The sequence below is a fragment of the Lissotriton vulgaris genome, chromosome 5 (genome assembly GCF_964263255.1).
Source record: "Lissotriton vulgaris chromosome 5, aLisVul1.2, whole genome shotgun sequence".
NCBI lineage: Eukaryota > Metazoa > Chordata > Amphibia > Caudata > Salamandridae > Lissotriton > Lissotriton vulgaris.
Window position 1 is genome coordinate 1,043,563,378 of NC_141693.1, and position 26,569 is coordinate 1,043,589,946.

A 26,569-nucleotide genomic window follows, 5' to 3' on the forward strand; every position below is an offset into this window, starting at 1 on the left:
AACTTAAAAACAACCATACACACCAAGCACCACAGATACATGGAGCAGGCCCAAAGGCCAACTGAAATAAAAATCTATGTGCAGGTGCTCTTGCAAACAGATTCCACAGGGACAGAAACGGAGTGAATTAGTGAACAAAGGAAAGATGCAGTTTGGATATATTATATTCACAGGTTTACATTTCTACAAGAACAAAAAACTAACACAAATTTGTTCAGATGGTGATGTGAATTTACTTCTTTGTGTTTTGCTGCCTACATTTGGGCTTTACAAGTATCCCTAATTGATATGTTGAAAGTTATTGTGTTGCAATATCACAGAGGATAGAGGAAACTTAATGACTGCGTGCAAATAATATAGCTAAACTGTCATGGACTAAGAGAAAACAGAGTATTGTCAGGATGAGGTCACAAATATCTCAAACTTATTGTATTAAAAAACATAGAGAAGATGGGGATCCAATTTTGAAATATGGAGCAGGGATCACCAGATGGGATGAGGGCCAAAAATATGAAACAAACTCGTACTAAATGTGAGCTGTAGTTAATTAAATCACAATTTATGAATGAGGAGAATGCCACATTAAGTGAGAAACAGAGCAACAAAGTACCAGTTGGGTAACATTGCCTTAGGTAAGTAACTTGTTCTTCTACTAGATACCTTTAACAGCAAATTCCTCACCTTGAGAAGATACCAAAGCAGGACCTCCCAAGGTGGTGAGTCAGTGGAGTGGCTCAGACCAAAAAAGGGGTGCTGGACTGAACAGGCGAAATCTCATGCCTACGAGCGTGACTATGAAGATAATAGTGACTCATGAATGTGTGCACTAAAGCCCACGTAGGAGTCTGATAGATCAACAGGACAGATATTCCGTGTGCCAACACAGTGGTGACAGCTTTGGCTCTGGAGGAATGAGCCCTCAGAAATAGTCTATACTAAATTGCACTTTATTTTACGCTGCTAAAACTGTTTATATCTGATTGCACTTTACCATAACTGGCTGCTAATTGCTGAACATTTGACTGCATGTACTAGCATAATATTGCTATTGGTTAGGGCCACAAACTCTTTATGCTTCAAATGCCATTGTTGATATTGTTGTTTTGCGCATCATGTCTTTTTTACCCCTTCACTGCGGCAGCTATTCCGCCGCAGTGCTAAGGGGGCGGGGCGGCCGCATGCTGGTGACCGACCGCTCCGTCACCAGCGTCGGTTCCGCTGTGCTTATGACGGAGCGGTTCCGTCATGGCCTGCCCCACTCAATGGAACACTCAGCGCAGGCGCGGAATTCGCGCCACGCAGGTGCTCCGAGCGGGCCATGACGGAACCGCTCCGTCATCAGCACAGCGCCACCGCAGCTGATGACGGAGCGGTTCCGTCATCAGCAGGCAAGGGGTTAACATATGTATGCTATTGAAGTCCCCCAATGCAATTTGGAAGTTTTTATCTACTCACTGTTTTTACGTTTTGCTACTTTTTATAATAATCTATATTGTTGCTGGTATTTTCGATGTGCTCTTTTATGGATATTTTATATCCAAATAAAGATTTACTTATTATGAATGAGCCCTCAGACCTTCTGGAGGCTGCTTTTGGCCAAAGCAGAGCCTAACTTAATGCAGAGGACTGCCCATCATGACAATGTCCTTTGTTGCACAGCCTTACCTTTATTTACCCCAGAGCTGATCATCCACTTGTTGGTCTTTAATATGATATGAAGTAGAATGTCCTGTCAATGGAGGATTTCCTCCTTTTACAAGGGGTGAAGCTGGGCAAAGAACAATGGCAGGGACTATCGCAATGTGATCCACTTCTACACTCCCTTGCCTTTCTTGGCCCAGAGAAAAACCACAAAGAATTGATCTCCACCCAATATTCCTTGGTACAATTGAAGTAAAAGCTCAGTGCTGTTTTGGGGCCCCAACAATGGAAACTTCCTTCCTCTTTTAAGGGGTGAGGTGAAGCAAAATGTCAAAATAGCAATGGATTGTCCGACATGAAAGGCATTTGCAACCTTTGGCAGGAATGCTACTCTGGTCTGTAACATCAATTTGTCCAGAAAAAAGGTGGTGCAGGGCAGTTGGACTCAAAGAGCCCGAAGGTTGCTCACACAACGAGCTGAAGTTATCAGAAAGAGAAACTCTGTGTTGAGAGTCCTGAGATACAAGGAAGAGTTGAGCATTACCTCAAACTTCCAAGAGAAGAGCATTCCAAGCCCTGGCAGCAAGCCATCTCTTCCTCCTAAATCGTGGCACCACTGCCAGCACAGTGCCAGAGGAGCTGAGAGATCTGGTAGGATGATACATAGTGAGCCTATTGGGCAGATATATAGGGCCGACCCAATACCAGGCTCTGTGGGCCAATGTGAGACATTTGAACCAGATCCTCTCGTTTATAGGCAGCCAGTGCAGCTGCGTACGATGTTGGCACACAACAGGAATGTGAATATATACAGCTTAGTAGTTTAGAAACGACAAGAGGACATCCATGCAGTGATCAATCTCAAGTCTAAGGACAGTTACAAATTTTACCCCAAAAAAACAGAAGGTATAATCTATCCTTTTAATTTATGTAGGCTGAGATATCACACTAGTCTAAAGTATGGCTATGTATTTGGGCCAATATACGCTTATGCCAGAGGTTGGCTATGCATAACACTGAGGAAGGAGATTTGGAAATTCACGTTCCTTCAATTTGATTAGGCCGCTTGGGAGACAGCAGTCACTGAAATGCAACCAATAAGGAGTGCTTGCATCACAGCAGAGTTTGCTGACTGACTACCTTTAGGTCAGTCTCAGATCCAGCTGGACCTCAAAGTTCAGTTAGGTTTTCCCATTACAGAATCTTGGATAGGTGATTAACTGAGACATTCTATACTAATATTTTGGGCTCTTGAGATTATCCTGATGGAAGCTTCTCTGCGGAAATATAAAATAGCCATTTTGATACCTTTCTGTGTGAATCCGTGCTGGTTAGCAGGCTGCTACCAGGCCCAACCCAACATGCACTTCTGCCTCCTCTTCACTTTAGCATTTTTCAGGGGTACAGAAAACTTCTCTTAGAGGATGTGTGCACCTTAATGCTAGACAGAATGAAGTAATCATTTCAGTGGCATTTCAGTAACATTTTAGCCACTTTCCATTATCATTGCATAAACAAGGGGCGTTGATGCCACTAGTATGGCGCCAAAGTGATATTGCATGATGTGGCTTATTAACAACTGTCAAATAATTCATCAAGTTTGGCCACAATGCAGACAATCTTTGAACGCAACCTCTTCAGAAGTGGTCTGAAAAGGAACATAGATGACGGATATGATAGCTCAGACTAAAAATGTCTTTTTTTACTCCTAGAGATTTGAATATTTGCTTTAGACTATCACGTCGTTTCCAGGGAAAGAATACACCGATGATGACGATGTTGAGGATAATAATAAAACAACAACAAAACAATGACTATGATGATTGTTATTTGCAGATGCTGTTTTTGTTTCTTAATAGCAGCCCATTACCAACTTACTAGATACTCAATTTTTTGATATTAGAAGAATGAAAATCTGAGTTGGTTCCAAATGCAGATTCGGCAGTGAGAATTTCATTCAATGAGCTATCCTAATGGTTTGATTCTAACTGCTCAAGCTCATCCCAAGCTTAGTACCAGGTACTAACTATACGGTCTCCTATATCAGCTCCAAATTCTACTTTCTGTTTCTACTCCACAGTAAGGGGTGAAGGCATTTTTTCCACACCTCTACAAGATGGAGATGAAATGATCCCGACCGAAACAAGAAGAACGGTGACACAGGCCCTCGTCAGCAGCAGACTGGACTATGGCAACGCACTCTACGCAGGAATCCCAGCCAAACACCTATGACAACTGCAAAGCATCCAAAACGCCTCCGTCCGACTGATCGTCAACGTCCCCAGCCACATCACCCCCCCAACTGACAAACCTACACTGGCTCCCCGTCAACAAGAGGATCACCTTCAAACTCCTAACCCACACACACAAAGAACTCCACAACACCGGACCAGCCTACCTGAACAGCAGACTCAGCTTCCACACCCCCACCCGCCAGCTCCGCTCCGCCAGCCTCGCCTTCGCCGCTGTCCCCCGCATCCAACGAACGACCTACGGCAGCAGATCCTTCTCCTGACTCGCCGTCAAGACTTGGAACACCCTCCCTACCCACAGACCCAAGACCTACTTGCCTTCAGAAGAAAACTCAAGACCTGGCTCTTCGAGCAGTAGCCGCACCCCCCTCTCCCCTCAGCCCCCTGGGACCCTCACGGGTAAGTAGCGCGCTTTACAAGTACTCTGATTGATTTATTGATTGAATGTTTGTGCTGGTGCGAAGGTGGATTTCTAGAGTCCTTGTGTGATCAGAGGATCCTAGGCAAGTATGTTCCTTTCTCAGGGCTAGAAGGGATCACTGGAATGCTAGAAGTGTTGTATATCTTTAGGAAACACGTAGATAAACCTCAACTAGAGACTTTAAATTGGAGCTTTGTCGGGCTGGTTTAAAGCATATGTTTAATGCCAGTTTCATTTGACATTTTTGTTTTTGGTAAGGCTGTTGCTCCATCCCGGAGAATCAGTAATTCATTGGTAGGAAAAAAAAAAGAAAACAACATGGTTGTCAGACATATTGATAAAAACATGCGTTGGACTTTTCCTCTTGCACTGAATTATTCAGTAGTGTGTTATGGAGAGAATGTGGTTTACTTCTTAAAGGTGTAGGCATTAATATGTTCCGGCTTGGAATGATAAAACAATGCCTCTGATGTTATGCCTTTAGTCATAAGATAAGTGTCATGAAAATCAGGATCAGAGAACTAAGGGGGGTTATTTAGAGTCTAGTGGACATCCAGTCTGCTTGCCAAGGCGGAGGGGCGCCCTCCATACTGAGAATTCCCCACTGCCTGGCAGAGATCTCTACCCTCTTCAGTGCATCTGTCGGCTCAGCAAATGCATTGAAGGCAGTACCGTTTGACTAGTGGGACGTGTATTTTTTTGTCCCAGCATGGCATACTTTTTTGTTTTACTGAAACAAACTCCCAAAGCGGGAGCTTATTCCAGTAAAACAAATTAAAAAAACAATCAAGGGCCCTGGTATACAGGCAGTTTTCAGCTGAGCATTAGGGCCATTGCATGTTTTCCATGCCTAGGACCGCCATGCATAGAGGTCCCAGGCTGTGAAATCCAGTGACGGTCACTCCAATTGCCTCACTCTTAAGAGGGGAGGTCAACTGTGACCTGGTGGCCAAGGTGAAGGGTTTCTATGGGTAGAGCCGCTTGAGGGTCCTTCGGAAGAAAGCCTGTAGTTCTCCCTCTTCCAAATGGGGCATGCAGACCCTAGGTAGCTGGCAGGTCTCCTGCTTTTTTTCCGCAGCTCCCCCGCGTCAGACTTCCTTTAAATCAGGCCCTAAATCTTCTTTTAATTCCATATAGTTTTCACATCTGACCCCGGAAATCTACACTTTGTGTGGTGAGCCTTCTAGGCATTTTACTCTTCATGTTCTATTGTGGCAAGGCTGTGAATTACCATGGTTAAACCTCATACCCCAGTTCTCAATTTCTAGATAGATATGATGTATGACAAAGTCGGTGGGAAATAATGTATCATTATTTGGTGCACATTTCATAAGGTTGCAGCCTCTAGGGATGCACTGCTGGGAGTTATAATCGGAAAAATGATGTCACACGAATTACCTATAGCTTATGGATGTCCCTGATGTTATAATAAATACTTTGCTTTTTATCTTTAATTGTTCTTTTTAGCATTACCCAAAAAGCTTAGAAATCCTACATGGTGTCTGGGGAAATGGTGGTTGTCCAAGAGTGTAACCTTAAAAAGAGTAATACTTTCAGAAGAAATAACAATACACTCTGGTTTCTCACAGATGTTAGCCTCTTCTGTCAGTTAACCCTTAGATGCATTAAGAGAAAGAGCTCGCTGCGGATGTTGGCTTGGAGAGGACCGTCTAACCAAACCAACTCCACCCAATGCCAATTCCATAAGACTTTTTAGATCAATCTGTGAGGTCTTGGAAATCGGACTGCAGGGAACGGCTCTCAGCCCCAAGATGGCTGCCAGCCGCTGATCCTTTATTGTTAATGATGTACCAGCTGGAGGACAGGGTCTGGCACTGCCCCTTAGGCAGCCTAGGTAAGAAACGCTCATCCTAGCCCAGCATGCTTGGACAGACGCAGGAGTCCTACTATCATATGGGGTTAATTCACACATCTAACAGAACATGGAACAGCCCACTCAGTGTGTAACCTGCTCTATACTATTATCATTTCAACCAATCCTGTCCTGTTTCTGCCCTCTATCCACTGTGTGATCATACAGCACAGAGTTACTGCGACAGGAGATGCTCTGGACAGCAATAGGTAGTCATGCAATGCGCAGAAGAGGAATCCTAGTGGGCAAGTATGCGTTCTGACAAGCAGGATTACCTGGAAAACTTTGGGACAACTTTTTGAATAGTAAACCTTGCTGTGATTCTATATATCTGTTCACGATGGAAGCAGAGTCTGTATCCATCTTTAGATTTCGCTGTTACCTAAGGCTCAAACTTAACATGTTGTCCTGTAATGAACAGTCGTCTTTAAAACCCAGCCATTTCTGGAATAAATTGCTTTTGCCCATTCCCAAGGTAGACGGTGACAACCAGAGCAGGGAAGCAGTTTAGTCTATATTAGCTGAGCCTGAAATGATCACATCCAATGAAAAGAAATGTTAGTAAAACAAATATAAAAAGTAAGGGCCAAATGATAAAAACCAGAGGAGTATAATTAAAAGTAAAGGAACCAATCAACCAGAAAAGCAGTGGATGAACAACATTAAACAAATGTATCGAACAGAAATGAATAACAGAACAAAGAATCAGACAGCTATATGCTAAGAAGCAAACATCTCCCTCGACTGAAAGCAACATCTCACTTATCAGCCAAAACACAAAAAAGCAAAAGAAAAACAAGAAAGTAAACAAAGGGTAAAAAACGCCAATGGGCCAACAACATGTAAAACTAATGGGAAACTGCCCTAACCACGGAGCCTAAAATAAGCATGGCTAAAAATCGCAAGCAGAACCACGCATGTCTAACCCTCACATATGACTTTACCATGCATATGCGTGCTTTAGATGTCAGGAGTAGCTAGCGCTCTAGACTCGGAGAAAATAGGCGGGGTGGGAGGTGTTGCACACTTGGAGGGGCTACCTTCCCAGCGAGGAACGGCTTGGTGAGTACGTCTTCTGGGAGTGTTAGGGTCGGGACGGTTTTAGGGTTCAGGGCGAGTGGTCACAGTACTTCCTAGCGCAGGGAGGCCAGCTTTAGGGCTCAGGTCAAGGAGGCTGGGTAGTTTGCAGGGATTTTTTTTAGAGCTTCAGGACGGGGGGGGGGGGGTCAGGGGACTTTTTAGGGATGGGGATGGTTTTAGTGCGGGGGCGCTGGGGTGTTTTTTTTTAGGGCTGAAGTTCAGGTTTTATGGCTTAGGGCAGGAGGTTCAGGGTCGTTTTCAAAGCTGGGAGCTGGTATTTAGTGCTCAGGGCAGGAGGCTGGGGTGTTTTATGGCTGAAGTGGGGTTTGTGTTTAGGGCTGTGGTCTGCTTTTAGGACTCAGGGAGGGGGGTTGGGGCGTTTTGAGGACTGGGGTCGAGGTCATACTCAGTGAAGTGGGCTGGGTTTTAGGGCTCAGGGTGGGGAAAAACCTTAACCACGCAAATGCCTTTACTAATTATGCCATTTCAACGTCATTTATTGTAAAGGCACGTATGTAAAAGCATGCATGGATAAGACCCAGTCATTTTCAAGACCGCATTGTTCAGGCATGCGTGGTTGGGGATTGTGTGGTTCTGACATACAACCAAAAATAATACAAATGGGACAAACAAAAGCCCTATTTATGTTTTTTACCGGTTACATCAGAATTGTAAAACACTCACTTAATGGTGGAAATTAGCATCATTTTTCACTGGAAGGAATGGCTGAGTGGAACAGCTTCGGTTTCCTGATGATTAGAACCCCCACTAGGTATATCAACAAGGGGTGGGGGGGGGGGGGGGGGGGGGGGGGGTAGGGCTTTTGTTTAGGTTCAGCATACTTGCCCAAAGTTTATCATAGAACAAAAGGGTATGCAGTTCCTAGGAGAAACACCCAAAGGGCGAGTACAGAGAGATGAGAGGTATACCGATTCACTAAGGAGCAGATTATACTCCAAGGCAAGTGAATCGGAAGGCAGAGGGAATGGGGAAATCCTCCTTACGGAACTAAGGCCCTCACACACCCAGCCAGCTAGGTGTCATGCTTCATCATTGGGACTGTTCCTCGTCAGGTCGGCGCTGCCCGACTGGCACCCAATGATGGGGCTCTTTGGAGGAGATCTTTTGTTCCTTGCCGATAGGTGAGGTGTGGGTGAGGGACCTAAGTGAGTGTAGAAGTTATAAAGTGAAGGTGTGATCTAAAACAGGTTTGGTAGTCCAAAATGTGCTTTAATAGAGTGGCTCCTACCTGATTAAAAAATGGAGTGTCAGCTTCTATCTTGAATTTAATAGTTCAAGACTGTAGTGCTCTACTCTGTAGTGGTCAACATCTTTCTTGCCATAATGTCCGAGAGGTCAGACGGCAATTCATCAGGACCAATATGTGAAACTATCTATACCACAGATTAGTGATAACTATCTATCTACCACGTCAGTATTAGGATAATTACCTAAATACAGGAAAGGATAATCCTGTTGAATTTCTCCTCCTGCCTCAACAGTACCGGCGGGGCTATGGCACCTCTAGGATAATTTATCCTATAGTTCAGCGACACTGCGCCTGGTCACCTACCCCTGCCGCCGTTGAATCTGTATACCTCTCATCTCTCTGTACTTGCCCTTTGGGTGTTTCTCCTAGGAACTGAATACCCTTTCGTTCTATGTAGAACTCCCACTAAACATTAACAAAGAAGTTAGCGGCCCAGCAGGTCTAGGCTCACTCAACTTAGAAACGATATGCCCCAGTGTCCAGGAGCTAGAAATGCAGGGGCTTACAGAGTACTGTAGTGTTTTTAACTCTACACCCTCAGTTAGTGTACATCATGAAAATGTCCTTTTGAGATTTGTCCTTACCTTTTTTGTGGGAAAAGTGCACAGCAAAGCGGAGTTGCAAACACCAAGCTGAAAATAAACAAGAAAATCCTTTTTTAGTAATCAAATGCTTGTACTAGCCAATTTAAGAAAAATATTTCAGCATTTAGAAATATGTATTAGTGTGCAAGCTATTAGCTAAACAAGTGAATCAATTTAAATGATTAGGATTATAGTTGATCTTTTTGGACTGTTTTTACCAATCTAAGTTTTCTACAATTTAAGTTTTCTGTTTGCAACATTTAACCTTTTACGCTACAGACAACCAGATTTTTAAAGCCTATTTACAAGACCTGTATAAATTCGGTTCCATTATATTAACACTTCAAAGTGAAGTGGAGTCACTAGGACTGTAAGATGCAGATCATGCTGGCCAAGGATAAATCTTACACAGCCTTGGTTGATCAAGATTCTTGGAGGGGATGTTTATGTAATAGGATTTAGTTTCACTCCACAGACGTAGTCCGTTGTGCCGAGATTCTGCAAGTTAGCACGCATTCAACAGTATAGTTTGTGGCTGCAACAGGCAGTAAGAAATTTCTCTTACATGAAGTGCTTGCCAGAGTATTGAACAAAATCCGTCATCAGGGGACATATTTACCAGCTCTCTCAGCTGTATGGCGGAGGGCCTCATTTTGATTGGCTCGGAAAATGGGTCCGATTTACCACCCCTGGAGTTTATAATACTGGGTTAAAAGTAAGTTTGTGAGGTATGCAAATCTGGCTCATTACAAGTTGGACTCAAGGATCCGCTACTGAAATTCGGATTTACCAGGGGGAGTGTGTAATTCCAGGTCCAGTTCCCCTGGTAAATCCTCATTCCCCGGTAATTTTACATGAAGGTTTTGGCTGTTTTTATCAGCTGAAGTCTCTGGGTGAAAGTAAAGAGATCTGCAGGGTTCCTGTGGATCTAACGAGTCCAACAGGACCAGTAACATCTGTTACCAGCCCCATAGGAATTAGGAGGCTACTCGAAATGAGGGTCTAAGCATTACTGAAAGGAAGAGGAAGGGGAAGGGGAAATAGAATACAACCTGGCTTCCCGTAGAAGACCTGACTTGCATGGACTCATTAAATCTAGCTCTCAGAATAAGTCTCATACGCAAGCAAGCATGCTGGGTCAGGTGAATTCTATCTACGGAATGTCAGTCAAAGGAAAGTAATGGCAGAGGAGGCAAGAATCAGGTACCAAAACAAGTCCTACCTCTATGCACATAAGATTTTGATCAGCACACAAGAAAAGTATATGTACAATGTACAATCAAAACCGATTCTTCTTGTTATTCAAATTCCTTTATTTATTTCTCTGTTTAAATTTCATTTCTTCCAATGCACCATAGTAGCCAACGCGTTTCGTCCTCCTTTGAGGACTTCTTCAGGGCTTACATTTCAGATATTAGTTTCTGTAAAAATGAACCACTTCTGATCTCATTACAGTGAACCTTCTGGTATTAATCCCAGATCCTGTATTTATTTACTAGTGTCCAGTGCTGGAATTCAGTTTTTTCTCTCTTAAGCCTGGCACAAATTGCAGCATGTGATGTCTTCGTCCGTTATATTAAGCCATGGTGGGCATCATATCCTTTCGAAGCCGGTAGTGCATTCCCTGGCTTTCCGTAGAAGACCTGACTTGCATGGTCTCATTAAATCAAGCTCTCAGAATAAGTCTCATACGCAAGCAAGCGGGCTGGGTCAGGTGAATTCTATCTACGGAATGTCAGTCAAAGGAAAGTAATGGCAGAGGGGGCAAGAATCAGGTACCAAAACAAGTCCTTCCTCTATGCAGCGCCTCCAACTGGCCCCATACCAAACATGGGTATAAAGCAGATCTATAAGATGGAGGTATCTAACCGCTCAAGCAGACCACATATGATGCTTTAACAGATTCATTGGTGCTATAACAAGTTTTTGGAGTGAACGATCTAAGAAAAGAATATTCATACATTTATTTTAATACAGCAATGTCAATTTAATTGCTTTTACCACAGTCCAAAGAAATTAATTTGAAAAACATTGTTTACTGCCTCAAAGTGTTGCGATGTGTTTACACAAGGAAGAAGACTCTTGCAATATTTAAGAGTGCTTTTTCAATTTTTTGTACCCTTCTGCACAAATGTGATCCTTGCATTCTGGTTTTGGTTAAATACTTTTAAAAACTAAAAATACACATGAAAAAACCTTGTCATTACTTCAAACATTTTAAAACTAAACATTTTTGTAATTGCACAACGGTCGGACCCTACAACATTCTTGCAACTTGGCAAAACTAGTTCAACAGCGTATCTTTCTTCAGGCCTTCGAATGAACGAAGAGGAAGTTACAAAACATTGATCACACGTACACAACGCTACTCACCACAGTCCAACAAGTCCGACCTGCAGAGGAGCGTTCAGCCACGGGTAACGCTGTCAAACACATAAACACAGATGTAAGTGGTAGTTCGTGATGGATGGGTGCGGCCCTGGCCCAGGGTTAGAGTCAACTGTGACTCCTCCCTGGTGTGCCGCATACACACGCAAGAGGGCACAGAGTAGCGAAGACGTCAAAAGACACAACCGGTCAGTCATCTATCAGGAAAACATATCTTTCCAGGACAAAATAATGTATGAAATAAATTAGGCTACAGGTTATGAAAGGGACACTTCAAGCCATTAAGAAGTTCTGCGAAAATTGTCTTCACATATGTTTATAATGCCAACATATCACGAGGCCCTGACATACCCCTCAGACACCTGTCATGAAAGGTGGTCGATACTCTCACTTTCAAATTTCTCCACAGAAAAGGAATACTTATTTATTAAATTCTTTACCGAAATGGAACTTCTGATTTACAACAACAAAAAATGTTATGAACATTAAAAAATGACATCAAGCTATTCAGATCGGTAGAAAATCCCCACATAACTGAACCGCATCATTTATTAGACATTATGAAATCGGGAAATAAATAAGAGCAGGGGATTATTAATCTCTGTTGTGGTTTAAAATGCAATACTAAAATAACGATATTAAGTATAAAAGATAAAGAAAATAGTAATTAACGTGCATATCATAATAGAATTTCCACGACGGTTTAGCTTACAAAAAGTCAGCGAAATGGGAGACCCCCTAGCTGACGCTACAGACCCTTGAGAAGCATGACTGCTGCTTTGTAGGGCGGAAAGTGAGGCTGAACTCTCCCACAAAGCTGACACATAGGATTATTGTAGCCCTCTTAGAGTTGTTGGGAAAATACAGTAAGTGAACTATCAATCCAGACTGGTTAGGCTCCGCATTAGATCCTGAGTTAGCTCCCGGGTCTCCTGAGCAGAGTGCAGTGCAATGATGTGGGACCTATCCAGGGAGGTGAGAGAAAATACAGATGAGGGTACAGTACTCGGTTGAGTTACCTAGCTTGCAAGTTTGTTTCCGGGAAAGAGCCATATGAAACTTATATCAAACCACTGTGGACTATGGGCTACTCGATGGACTGGAGGTACCCTAGTCGGAATTTGCAGCATGGGCTGAACGGTGAGTTTTGAGGTCCTTGATGGAAAGCAGGTGATCATGCGGCCAGCAGACCCTGGACCTATCCATACATTCTGTCTTGCCCTGCTAGTAGACAGGCTGAACTGTTTGCAGATGGTAGTGGCTTGTCAATGCTTACTCTTGGTGGCCAATCTCAGTGTCTAGTGGGGTGACTTCTTTGAAGCTGCTGGTTACCCTGATCATGTAACAATAGGACACAAAAGGGCAATCTGCTTTAACCATATTAGATATGTCTTATCAAGCAAGTAGGGTTAAGTGCGTGAATAAAGTTTGTTTATTGGATGGTTGGTTGTATGGGCATTGTTAACCCGATTCAAAATAACTTCAGCTTTAATTGTCCTTTAGTGAATGGTGTTTTGTCCGTGAGGAATGTTTGAGTCATAATATTTTAGCTATGGGCTTGATGACGGAAAAGGATTCCAGTTGTTAAGGTTTTAGTGACCCACATGGGTGGTGGCAGTGCACTACACAACAAAGTAAGAGAACACCTGTGACCCACGGTAGGATTTGCCCAATCTCCCTTTAGAGGGATTAATGAATTAATTTTGAATAAGGATGTGAATAAAATGGGAGATTCTTCTTAAATGATGAGGTCAACAAGTGTCTGTGATGTCTTCATACTCGAGTTTTTCATTGGTTGTTGCCTCTCCCTATTGGTTGGCCTGACTTCATCTTTATCAGCATGATGTCAGTTGCTCTCTCCCGCTGTGGAAGATGGAAGCTTGTAGTTTGTCTGAGGCCAGAGGATATTAAGCCAAAGGCAGGTTGTAAGATGTCTGTAAGACCTGTAAGACCTAACTGGGTAGGAAGTGTCGGCATTTAGGGTTTGAGAGGGTGAAAGTTAGGAAAGATCCAGCTCAGGACATAGCCTCTAATAGCAGTTCTGAAAGGGTTTAATGGCTTTCCATCTCTAACTTCTACAAGCAACTCTGGCGTGCAGACTGCAGCAGCTGGTAGTGGCATATGCTGACGGGGAAGATGACCCTGGTTATACACAAACCACACTTGTGTCACACAAGTCCAAATCATGTGTTTTTGGGAAAACACCTGCTCTACAGGTCAGCTGGTGTTTTATGTGCAGTTGCTGGTATGTAGTTCATGTGCTGTGAGATGAGTAAACCACTTAATCTCTGAATTTTTTAGGTTATCTCCAATAAATAAGTTTAAGTAGGCTATGCATGTTAAACAGCGGTTAAAAAGTTCGCAAAAAAGTTCTGAAAGTCGGGATCTTTGCTGGATTTTATTTTGGCTTTTGAGTGTCATGCTGTGAGGCTGGTGTTGCGAGTTACATATATTTAAGATTGCCTTATGTGATCTCTGTCTGCTCTGGGATTGTGAGGGGACACACTGGGCATATTAAAAGAAAAGGAAAAGGGAGGCAAAGAGTCTTAGGGGAAAGAATCTTATGAGTAGGGATAAATAAAGCAAAAAGTAATGACTAATCGCATAAAAAAAAATCTTGAAAATCTGAACTGGCTTACCCACACCTCAACTTTCGAACCCTGTCTCTCCCAGCTAACTATCTATTGTGGTTGCCAATTCAGACCTACATTTGAATGCAAGCTACTGTCACTGTTATTGGATCTATAATACTCCATACTATTGCTTGTTATTTGTAATTTCTCTTGATTGTACTCTAAAGTGCTCCATTTTCCACTTGGTTAAATCTGCCTTTCTTAAGAAACTTAATAAATTTACATTCAACATGGAAAACTCGCTCTAGAGATATAAGAGACAACAGCCTTCTGCTAGCTATCAGGAAAAACTAAAAGAGCGAGCAACCCACTTTCGGTAAATCTCTTTCTGGTGGATACACTATCTAACCGCAGATTCCTCACCTTTAGAATACTGCCCATGTGCTAGACTCAATCCGGAAACGTTCATAGCAGTGCTGCCATGTGCCGCTAGGAGGCACAGTGTGGCACCACTTTGACTTTGTTCCACCCTGGAAGTGATGGTGCAGAGATGCTTATAAGTGTCACACCTACGTGGTACCCTCAGTTTCTTCCTTGACTACTTACACTTACTCGGTTGTCGAGCACAATAGAATTGTAGATACCAGTGTACAGATCTCTAAATTGGGACTTTTTAGGATGTTAAAAAGAGGTCTCCCCACAGAATGGGGAGGCAGGAGAGCAGTCCGCAATCTGCGGTTAGATAAAGTATTCAAACAGAAATAGCATTACTGAAGGTAAGTAGCTTGTTCTTATGATGGATACTCTAACTTCAGATTCCTCACATTTAGGATAGATACGAAAGCAGTACCTTCCTAAGGTGGAGAGTATGTGGAGTGGACTTAGACCAGAAAGTACAGGAAGACCAAATGGGCAAAATGCCCTTTCCGTCAGACCCTGCTCCCGAGGCAACAATGCCTCGTGAACGTGTGGACTAACGCCCACGTCGCAGCCTGACAGCTGTCAAGAACAGGCACGCCACATGCCAACACAGTGGAAGCTTTTTTGACTCGGTTGGAATGAGCCCTCAGATCTTCGAGGCTGCTTCATGGGCAGTGTGTAGCAGGCCTCAATGTAGAGGAGTACATACCATGACAGTCCTGTTGTCCACTATCTTACCTTTATTTGCCTCAGAGAACCCCACAAAGAGCTGATTATCCACCAGATGGTCTTTGGTACAATCTATGTAAAAGCTTAAGCCATTTTTGAGGTCTAAACGATGGAGCCTCTCCTCTTCTTTCGAGGGATGAGGGGGGAAATACACCAATGGGAGGGTATTGAATTGCCCAATGTGAAACAGCATCACATCTTTTGTCAAAAAGGTTGGCCCTAGTCCTCAACACCAGCTTGAGTGAGAAAGAGGTGGAGTAGGGTGGTCACATTGAGAGTACCTGGAGCTTACTCACTCAACAAGCTGAAGTGATCACAATGAGAAAGGCGGTTTTGAGAGTCACAAGGTACAGAGAACAGCTCTGAATGGGCACTAAGGGAGTGTACATGAGGAATGTGAACATCAAATTAAGACCTACCTCTGGTAACACAAATGGTTTGTAAGGGAACAAGTGTGTCAAACCTTTACAAATATGCATCACAACAGTTGAATGAAACAAAGTTGCTTGGTCCTGTAAATACAAAAGGCCAAAAGGGCAGACAAATAACCTTTTATTGTGCCCACTGCAAGGCCTTGCTGGGCTAGAGACAAAACAAACTGTACCACATCTGACATTTTGGCTTGCAAGGGGTCTATGTGGCAGACTCCACACCAGCTTTCCATCGCCCAGCATAGAGGGACTTTGTAGAGGGATACCTAAATGCGAGGGTGACATCCCCAACCCCGATGGTAGATCAAATGCATTCAACTGCTCCCGCACAATCTCCGTGCATAGTGGTGTTGAGTGCAGTGGCAAAGGAAAGGCCCTGATCAGCAATGTGTCTAGAATGACTGGAATAAAGGAGAGCCTCTGCAAAGGAGTCAGGTGTGACTTCTGCTCATTGAGAACCCCAACGATGTTGGGAGCTTCACCACTATCTGGAAGTGGAGAGACCCCCTGTCAGTTTCCGGTCATGAATGTAGGGGAAAACTGATATTCCCCAGCCTATGAAGATATGCAGAAACCACGACCATCACTTTCCACTTTAGTGAACACCCGAAGGGCGCTGGTAAGCTCGAAGGGGATTATGGAAATGCTTGTGGCCGAACCTGAACCACAGGTAGCATCTTAGGAACTGCAGGACAGGCACATGAAAATACGTGCCCTGCTGGTCCAAAGCAACGATTCATTCGCCAGGATCTGGGGCAGACAGAACTTGTGCCAAAGTAAGCATTATTAATCTGTCCTTTCAAAAGAAAACATTCAGATGGTGAAGACACAAAATAGGACGACGGCCTCTGTTCCTCTTTGGGACGAGTAAGTAGTGGGAGGAGCATCCAGTCCCTATTCCGAGGACAGCACATGCTCGATGATACCTTTCGCCAATACGGCCTGCATCTCTTGTAGCAAGATGGAGAGGCACTCTTCCAAAAGCCACTCTGATGTGGGAGGAAGCTGAGGTGGGTCCGGAAAGAATAGTAGTGCAAATCCCTGTTGGACGATTTGGAGGACCCTTATGTTGGATGAGATGATCTGCTACCCTTGAAGAAAGTGTCTTTTCCTGCTTCCCAGTGGGTGGCTCTGTGCCGCTAAGGGAAAGCTAATGCGGCTTGGTGGCTGCTACTGAGGCAAAGGCAGAGAGCTGAGTGGAATGTTGCTCCATAACATTCAGAAGGTCTCCTGGATCCCAGTCTGCAAAAGGACTGAAGTGACTGCTGTGATGGTGCCTATATGCCAGCCCTGTGGGGTAGCCTTGAAAGGGTCAAACTTGTTGACGAAAATGTTGGGTAGGAGTTGAAAGACCCAAATAACACATTGTGGCTTGTCTTTCTTTAAAGTATTTAAGGGCAGAATCAGCCTTTTTGCTAATATGGAGAATCCCATCAAAAGGCGTATCCACTAACGATGTCTGTACGTCTCTAGAAAACCCAGTGGATCTCATTGATATGTGGCAGCGAAGTACCACCTAGTGTCCACCGCACACTCCAAGCAGTCACTAGTGCCCAGGCCAAATTCGAAGACCTATTTGGCTGAGTACAGGCTGTCATGAATGGTTTGGGCCAAAGAAGGCCGGAACTCCCCCAGAACCCCGAGCAGTATCTTCTGGCCATGGCTTAAAGAACGTGTGTATAGCAGCCTAATAGGAAAGGTGCACTGACCAATTTCAGAGCCAAACTGGTAGATAGAACATCCATTTTCCAAATGCCTCAGTCCTTTATGGCTCCGTGCCAGGAGGAGTTTGGGGAAATGCATTTAGATTCAACATGCTGGTGGAAGCTTGGACCACTAAACTTTCAGGAGTCGGGTGCTGCATCAGAAAGTCTGGGCTGCCTGGCACCAGTCTGTAATGCCTGCCCACCTGCTTGTTCACTGGAGAGCAAGAGCAAGGTTTTCCCTAAGTGCCCAGGAGGGTACCTTTAAGGACTTCAATAAATGGTAGTAAAGGCTCAGAAGAGGCTGACCCATAGCGTGAAACTTCAGTGAGAACATCTGTTTTGACTTCAACAGATGTCAGCTGTAGGTCAAGGAGCTTAGCTGCACATCTAAATAGCACAGCAAATGAAGTACTTTCCTTCATAGGGGGTCCAACAGTTGAAACTAGGCCCATTTCATGGGAGTTCTTGGGCCCGATGGCCTCCTATAAATCCATGTAAACGTGAGCATCATCATCGTGTGGGGGTAAAACATCCTTATCAATCCATCCTCATCATCAGGTTGATAAGAATCTCAGCCAAAAAAGCCTCTTGTCTGTCAGAACAAATGGGGATCGGGTGCACTGAAGTGGAGTCAAGAAGCGAAATCAGTCTAAGTAAAAGCATATTCGGCTTTGGTCGGACACCACAATCAGCAGCAGTTCGACCTCCTGTTCCGGTAATGTTGGAACCAGCCTCCGTGGAGAAGAAACCGGTACAGATCTTGGGAGCCGGAATGAAAGAGAGTTGGTGCAGAACCCAAATGGTTCGAAAGGTGAAGCCAGTGCCAAGGACGGGTCCACCATTGGTAACCTGGCCCCTGCAGATCATTGTGCCCTGAAGGCTTGCCAGAGGGAACCTGAAGAGTGCCAAATAATACAAAGCATTGCTTCTTTAAAGCCCTCAAACAGCAGCGGAGTCACCAATGGCCTGGGAAAATATGGGCGCAACAGAACCAGTTATGGAACCAGTTTCACAATCAGGGATCTAGAGAGGGATTGATTGACGCCCTGATGCCCAGCCAATTTTTCCTTAGACAGGCAGTACTGGGATGGGACAGAGACACTTCCACTTCTTATGCTTCTTCTTACACACAGACTTACCGGCCTTGAAGGGGGAACGAGTCTGTAGATGTGACTTGGAACAGGAACGTATTCGACATCCGTGACTTCTTGCGGTGTTCATGCAGCTGTGACTTCTTTCGATGCGGAGTGACATACAGCTTCACCTCATGGTCCCGGATCACATTTGAGTGCATAAGGGCTCTTTCTGTGAACAACATGGAGTCATGTTTTGACCCGGACACCAGAGGCATGCAACATGCGGGTCCACCACCGACACTGTTCCCTCACACACTGGAAAAAGTAGGACGGAATTTGTCAACCAGTGAAAGAGGGGGGTGCTGCGGATTCGTGTGCGGAGGCACAGAAAGAAACCAACTGATATTGCCACGCAGGGGCATGCTTATATGCTGCTCCGTTAAGTCAATCCAGGAGAAGAGCAATGTCAATGCAGAGCCACCCAGAGGCACCTAGCGGCATGCATGAGAACTGTTGTGAACATTTCCAGATCCAGTCCAGTGCCATGGGAATATTCTAAAGGTAAGAAATACGTAGTTATACGTAGCCTACAGAAATAATCTTTTTCACCAAACCGAAGGGAGGTGTTATATCAACTCATTGGCCATTATGCAAATCTTTGTGATCCGAAGGAATCTTTTTACGACTCATCAACATGCCAAATGCTGCCCTGCTGAGGTATGTTTTATTTGAAATCTACAGCACTTTTGCTCTTAGATGCATAGTTTGCCTTGAGAATTTTTCAAATGAGAAGTTTTGGAGAAAAAAAAAATCTAATTTAAAATTTTTTAATCGGGGGGCGTGTCGCGAAGTTCCGAAGCCCAAGTCAGCTTGCGGGTGGACCTGGCGAAGTCCCTGATGTTTTGACTCCCTGTGGCGAGAGGACCATGCCAGGGAGACCCCCGAAGGCTGGAGCAGCTCCTTGGTGACGACATCCATCAAAGAAACCACCAATAACTCAGCAGAGTCGCAAGCACAAACAAGATGGCAGCTGCAGTGCAGCCCGCAGCATTGAGCAAACTAGTCCTGCACGGAGGCATCGGGCAGAAACAGTAACAGCGTGCCTCTGCCCAGAAAAGCATTCCCTGCAAACTCAAGTAGTATCCCTGTGCCACCTGCCTTAAGGAGCCCCAGCATAGCGCAGCACCACGCACGGCGGCCCAGCCTGGAGGAGGACCGACCCAGGACATGAAGATCCCAGGAGACCACAAGGTGGGGAAATTCCAAGCAGCACCAGAGTTTGATAGTCCTGCCCCTACGGTGTCAGGTACCTGACCAGAGCAGCATGTTTTGGGCATCACGGCCACTAGAAATTCGGTTACTGTGGAGGGGGGGGGGCTTGACAGGCTGATAGTGACTGGAGGGCCTTAATATACGGGGAAGCAGAGAAGTGATAATGGCCTCCCCACTGTCCTAAGGAGAAGCTTGTTGGGAACAGCCAATCCCACTGGCTCCTGAGGACCCCAAATACCCATCTTGTGGCACTAAAATCACCTAACTCTCCAACACACAGGTGCTTTTGGGGGCTTGATTCTGCACCTCCATTCAGTTCCTCAGTGCGGCAGTTCACCAATCTGTAGAGAGGCCTAGACATCCCTCATGACGACCCATCGCGTGAGGAAAGATGCAACGCTTAGGGACATGCTCTCCAAGGCCTCCACCAAGAAGACGGATCAGCTGCATGATTACTCACCTTCCACGTCAACTTTCCGCAATCCACCAAATTAATACGCCCCAGACAGAGAGGCCCGATCACATGCACCTACATGGAGAGCCTCTTTAGCATGCTGCGGTTGGACATAGCTGCCCTGAAACACGAAATAGCCACAGACATTAGAGAGCTCAAAAGAGATGTCAGCAAGCTTGGCTAGCGGGTAGACACCCTGGAACAAAATAGTGATGCTAGGGAGGAAGAACTCTATGACCACAGACATTAATTGCTTGACCTGTGTGACAGGAATACAGACCTGAAACTGCGCCTGAAGGATCTGGAAAACAGATCTCGACGATCAGCATCAGGATCAAAGGATTTCCATTCCAGACTGCTTTCGGCAACTTACAGGAGTATGTAATTCACTTTTCCGCTATATCCTCCCTGAGCTCAAGCAGCAAGAAATCACACTGGATGGCATGCACAGAGCAAGTTGCCCATCATTATTCCCAGGAGCGCCGCAAGACATACGGACATGTGTACACCATTATCGCCAGAAGGAAGCAATAATATCGGTGGTGAGGAAGAAGAAGTACATTGCGTTTGAAGGTACAAGGATATGGCTGGACCAGGACTTGTCTGCCATCACGCTACAGAGTCATCTAGGCTCCAGTCAGTCACCACCTACCTATGAGAAAAAGGAGTCAGATATAAATGAGAACACCCCTTCAGACTGACCTTTGTCTGGAACAATGAGACTCACACGATTCGCACCGTAGAGGAGGCCCAAATGATTTTGGGTCTGGCGACACGCTCAGGTGAGGAGGCTGGCGCACCAGGGCGAGGAAGCTCCCTGACCTCCTCAACAGCAGATGGACACCACAGCCACAGAAATAAAACTAGTAAACCTATGGCAGCAGAGAGCCGAAAGAAACGGTTCACATTACACCTACAGCATAGGGAACCCTCCCGAATCAAGATTTTGGCTAGCTCACACTAACAGAAGCTGAGGGATGCCGCCCACTACACCATGGATGTGGTCACCGCACCCCTCTTAAATCCACCAGAAGGGGCCAGGTGGGTCTGCCCATGCCTTCACATCTACAAGTTGGCACAGAGACAACGGCACACCTCTATATTGTCGTACTCCTCATAATTGATACCTGCCAGTGACGTGAACCACGATCATTACACAGTTGTTGCTCTGACAATGGTAGCAATAGCGTTACCCTGTTTTGTTCATTGCCTAGCCCCTTTCTGTTCGACTGCTAGCCCATGAAACCCTTCTCCCACCACAGCAACAATGCTGAAGCTTAAACACCAAGGAGATCTATGACAATCAAACTCCTACACTACTCCATGACCAACGCTACTTCCTCTAAGGTACCATGGTTAAGATCCTGAGTATAAAAGTCTGTGGACTCAATGCTTCTGCAAAGCCAAAAGCACTACTCACAACACTCAGAGAGTACAAATGCGACAAATGCCTCTTGCAGGATATCCATCTCTTCAAGGATGTCTGAAAGCGTTTGAGGTCCCGCTGGTTAACTGACAGTATTTCTCCTCCGGATTAGGAAAAAAGGTTGGGGTAGAGATTCTGCTGGCCATGCACTTCGCCAGAGAAGTCTTTCAGATTCAGGCAGCTCATACTGCTAAACTTCATTTAGAGCGCCTCTTTCTGTTCCCATGGGCCACGCAGGGGAACCCATTCCTGGGACTTCAAATCTACTCTGCGGTTTAAAAGACATCAGAATGCAGCTATGCAGCCCTGCTATCAACAGCTTGCTCAGACATACAACCTTGGAAGGGAAGCCCCATTTCATGGTTGGGTTGGATTGCAGCCATTAAGATGTTACTCCTCTCGAAGATTCTTTACATTATGCAAACTCTATATATCCGACCCCCAGGTATCATGGAGGAACTCCAGACACTGATTAATACTTACATCTGAGATGGCACAAATGGCTAAGAAGCAGACCTACATACCACTAAACGAGTGTAGACTTGGCATTTCTCACGTGATCTGCTTTTACCAAGCAGCCCAGCTGAGATACATGGTGGAATGAAGCAGGACACTCACCGAAAAAGACAGGTGCTTTATCGACCAAACCATCGCTAGGATTCACATATGAAAAATCCCCTGGCGGCTTAAAAAACATTTAGCGCCTGGAATCTGCGTCTCTCCAGTGGTTCGGGCGAAATAAGGTTAAGCTGGCAAAGGGACTCTCCACACACATCTCCCCAGTAACGCCCATTGTGGAGCACCCTGACTTCCCCCCAATTGTGCAGGGCACAACATACCTTGCAGGGCAAGACGCCAACTGCAAAAGGATAGGGGACGTCTTTAACTACTATGAGCTTATGGACTTTCCGCAAATCCAAAGCAATTATGGTGTGTCAAATGGCGAGTACTGGAGCTGCGTTGCCATATGACACTGGGTAGCTCAGCCCAGCGTACGCCCCTATGCCACCAGATCACTTACGCCATTGGAAAAATGGCTTTTTACCCGCAGCAATGAAAAGAGCCTCCTCTCTGATACCTAAAACTTTTTAAATACCCTTACGACCACCTATAAAACTCCAGCCCAGAAGAGATGGGAGGTTGAATGTGAATGTATGTTTATTTCCAAGGAATGGTCTGATATTTTGCACAGAGTTCGCACCTCTGCTCATAGTGCTTCTGGAAAGAGCTACTTTTCAAACTGGCACACTAAGGGTACTACACTCCAGCTAGTGTGGCTAAACAGAAACATGGCGCTACTGATATCTGTTGGGTAAATGTGGCCACCCAGGCATCTTACCCCACCTTCTTTGGCACTGCCCCAAATTACATCGCTACTGGACAAAGGTACCAGCCGATATTAATTACATGTACAGCACAGACACTCCCAAACTTTCCCAGCTACATCCTGTTACGGCTCCCTCACGCCTACACATACCCTCTGCGTTCACAGACAGGGAAAGCGATAACTCTAGCACTATGCACAGCTCAGCAAGTCCTCTTGGTCAAGTGGGGCATAGACACTGTACCCTCGCATATCGACTGGCTGCAAAAGCTATGGTACTTACCAGGCATGAAAAAACTGTTGGTAGTGGCAGATCACAAACTCCCGCGATTTGACAAGACATGGGCCCATGCATACAATTCCTTTCCGAGAGCTCACCTGTCCGGCACACCTTCGCACACTTTGACTCACGACCACAGAGACCCACCAGGAGTGAAGGAGAAAGTGCGCATGAACACTCTCACGATCCCCAATCACCTAAAACGGTTGATTATTTAAGCGGCTAGCTCTATCGAGCTACCTTACCCTCCCCTCCAGCCGTTTCCCCCAAGGCTCCCCCTCCACTCCCCCAACTCTGGTTCGTTCATTTACCCTCACCTTATATTAATCCTCAACGGCTGCTGGTTATGAGTGAGACACCTCTTTGTATTTCTACATCTTTTTTCAAATCAATAAAAGAGATTTAAACGAAAAAAGGAAAAAAATCTAGGAATTCAAAACGCAGGAGTTACCTTCATGAAAGCTCTCTTTTCCAGCGCATTCATGATGACAGGCGGGATCGCTGAAACGGAAAGAAAGAAAAGGACAAATAGGTTCAACAACTGCAGAAATGTTCCTCTAAGAGCTCATAAAGTCTGCCATTACTACACAGGTCTGTTATCGTTTCTTCCTAGCTAGAACACCATGAACGTAAAGTGAAAGACATTTCACTTCCACAAAGTCCGAGAACACATATGGAGACCTATTCAAGCCCATTTTGGGCGTCACCAATACTAGCATTAAAGTAAGTCCAGAGGTCATGCTGAAAAGGTGCCTGGATGTTTGTTCACTCCTCCGAGGGTTAATCTGATAGATTAAGGGTTCAGCAGCCTGTACCTCTTATTCTGCATCAAGCTCACTCGACCGCGAGCCTAGTTTATGCAGGTGGCTGGCCCCAGCATTTATAGTTGGGGACCGGGAATTTTTGTCAACAGACATTGCCCCAGCGCAAGAGAGAGAGAGAGAAATGTAGGAAAGGGAGAAAGAAGCAGGATTTTAAAGATATTAAAAAAGGACTAAGTCAAAGAGCCTGCAAAAGTAAGATACAAAAACAGGAACTATAGGGTGGTGGCGAAATGAGGAATGAAGTGAAATATTAGGCAGCGCTGGTGTCCGACAATCCTGGAATTCAGCCGTGCGGGTGACAGACTTCTATGAAAACCTTTGGGGTTGCCACTTCCTTTTCAAACTATTTATGCACTAGCCTGTCCTGTTAGTTACCTGAATTCACCGACCACCATAACAATGTTTGGCGCTAGATATGTCCCAAGCAAGGAGCAAAGTCAATTCAAAAGCTTTCACATTCATTTTGTAGCCAATCCAGCAGCACAATCAGGAACGTGAACTTCCAGTCAGACATCACAGTTGTGGGCACGTCTTCACAACCACATCTGCAAAGAATTACCAGCATGTCAGAAATGGTTCCAAAAAAGATAACCGATTCCGCTGGCTCAGTGAGTGGTACCTTCCCTGCTGGGGCGTTCCTACTCTTGCAAGGTTCCTGCTCTGGTACCCTCAGCACTGATGAAACAGACTCAGCACGAGGTGGCACGTGCTGCCCACACAGGGCCTGTACTGGTCTGCTCCAGCCCCAGCCCCAGCCCCACCAGCAACCTTACTCTACTCCACCTGGGCTCATTCCCATGGTAACACTAAGTCCAGGATACCCGGAGCGCTCCTTACTTTAATACTGCGGGAAGAACCAAGTGTAAAATCTAGATTTAGCGAAATTTGTGTTCAAGGACAAAAGAAAATGTCGAAACAGCTTTGTCAAGTTTTTCATGATTAATGCCAAAATTAAAGGTTTGGGCGAGAACGCTACTGACACCTTCCTGCCTTCTACTTGCCTAGTGAAGACCTTGCAGCAAGGGTGTCAAATTATTGTGAGGGAGGCAAATACATTGAAACAGAACACGGGGGCATAGGTACCGGAAGTAGGGATGCTTGCGTGCGTAGCCCCCTACAAATAACCCTGCTGGAGTTCAGAAGATGAATGAGCAATAAAGTTGTCTTTAAAATTTGTGTTTATTTTGTCATTTTTGCTATGCGTTCCAAGACAAAGGTCAAACGTCAGACGGCGTCTTCTGACAAATTGCTGCTTATTGGGAAACTGGTATTTATTTTTAATTCTCTGACTGTACAGTGAGAGGACTGTGTAAAAACGGCCTGGGTGACAATCTTGCTGGAGTACAGCAAGTGAAAGGAAAGGCTGTGGGGTGCCCGTTTTTTCATAACACACCACATTTAAATACCGACAAATGATGCACACATTTTCAAAATATATCAGCAATTAGGAAAGTATAAATGAAACACATTTTTGGAATTCTGAATTGTGATGGAAGCAGGAAGCAAAGATTTTAATAGGATCAACGCAGCTCAAGACACTTTACCGGGTGATGCACAAATGAAACGTATTCGCTGAAACCCAAATTTCCACACATTATCTTTTGAGCACCACATAGTTTTACCAGTGAAAAATGCATGTCTAAGCAAATTTAGTGTCCATTTCAATTGAAAATGTGCTGTCTGTAAATGACAGTAGCTACCACACCAGTCTCCAAAATGCACCATTGGATACATACTGAATGGGTGAAGCACATTTGCTATTTTTTGTGTGGCGCTTGGATTTTTCGCAGTCTCTGTGACTTCATGACATTACTGGCAGCACCCCCACTCTAAAAATTGTTCAAGCACCACTGGACAGGAGAAATAGATTCAAGAGATGGTGCAATGTATTTATTATGTTACACAGGAATTAGACAAACTAATACTCCACACGTGATTATGGGTACATGATACTATAAATGTATGACCTGAGACTTAATACTGCATCTTAAGATGGTCTTGATGCCACGAATCTGACCCACTAGCGATCCCAACTCCATGACTGTCAGCAAAACGAGTGAACCATTTCTTGTGGTACAAGGGATGAGTGTCAGTCCTTGAGTCAAGGCAGGCTCACCTATTGTGTGCAGATCACTCCTAGACAAACGATTGCATTGTGCATACGTGTGTGTGTCTCTGTGTGTGCATGTATGTATACTCCTGCAAGCTCCCACCACAATTGAGAAATCATGGCTTCACAGCGGACTCCGGTTTCCAAGTGTCTAAGTACAACCCTAGAACTGGAGGTCACTGCTTATATCACTGGAGCATCACAACTCCTCACACCTTCAGTCACTGTAAAAATAAATATTAAAGCTTCAATTTACACCTTTGTAAAAAGATAAGGGCGATTTACTTCTGTCGGTGGTATAAGTCTTGCGCCTTCGACACAGTGCAGCACTCCGCTTCTCTGTAGACAGGCTTGTACCATACGATCACACATATACAGTTCAAGTGTGTCTCACTAAGGGAGCTAGACTTATCCAGGTACCCAGAAAAGACGAGA

At 44.9% G+C, this 26,569-nt stretch overlaps 1 protein-coding gene across 2 annotated transcripts in view; it reads right to left on the minus strand.

Annotated features, from left to right (window-relative positions):
- SFXN3 (sideroflexin 3) overlaps positions 1-26,569 on the minus strand; it is a 183,354-nt gene that overhangs the window by 16,123 nt on the left and 140,662 nt on the right. For both annotated transcript variants that reach the window (XM_086922673.1, XM_086922675.1), the window contains exons 9-11: positions 23,652-23,701; positions 11,495-11,544; positions 9,122-9,169 (exon numbers count right to left, since the gene is read on the minus strand). In XM_086922673.1, the coding sequence (XP_086778799.1) occupies positions 9,122-9,169; positions 11,495-11,544; positions 23,652-23,701 (148 nt within the window). The remainder of the gene's footprint in view (positions 1-9,121; positions 9,170-11,494; positions 11,545-23,651; positions 23,702-26,569) is intronic.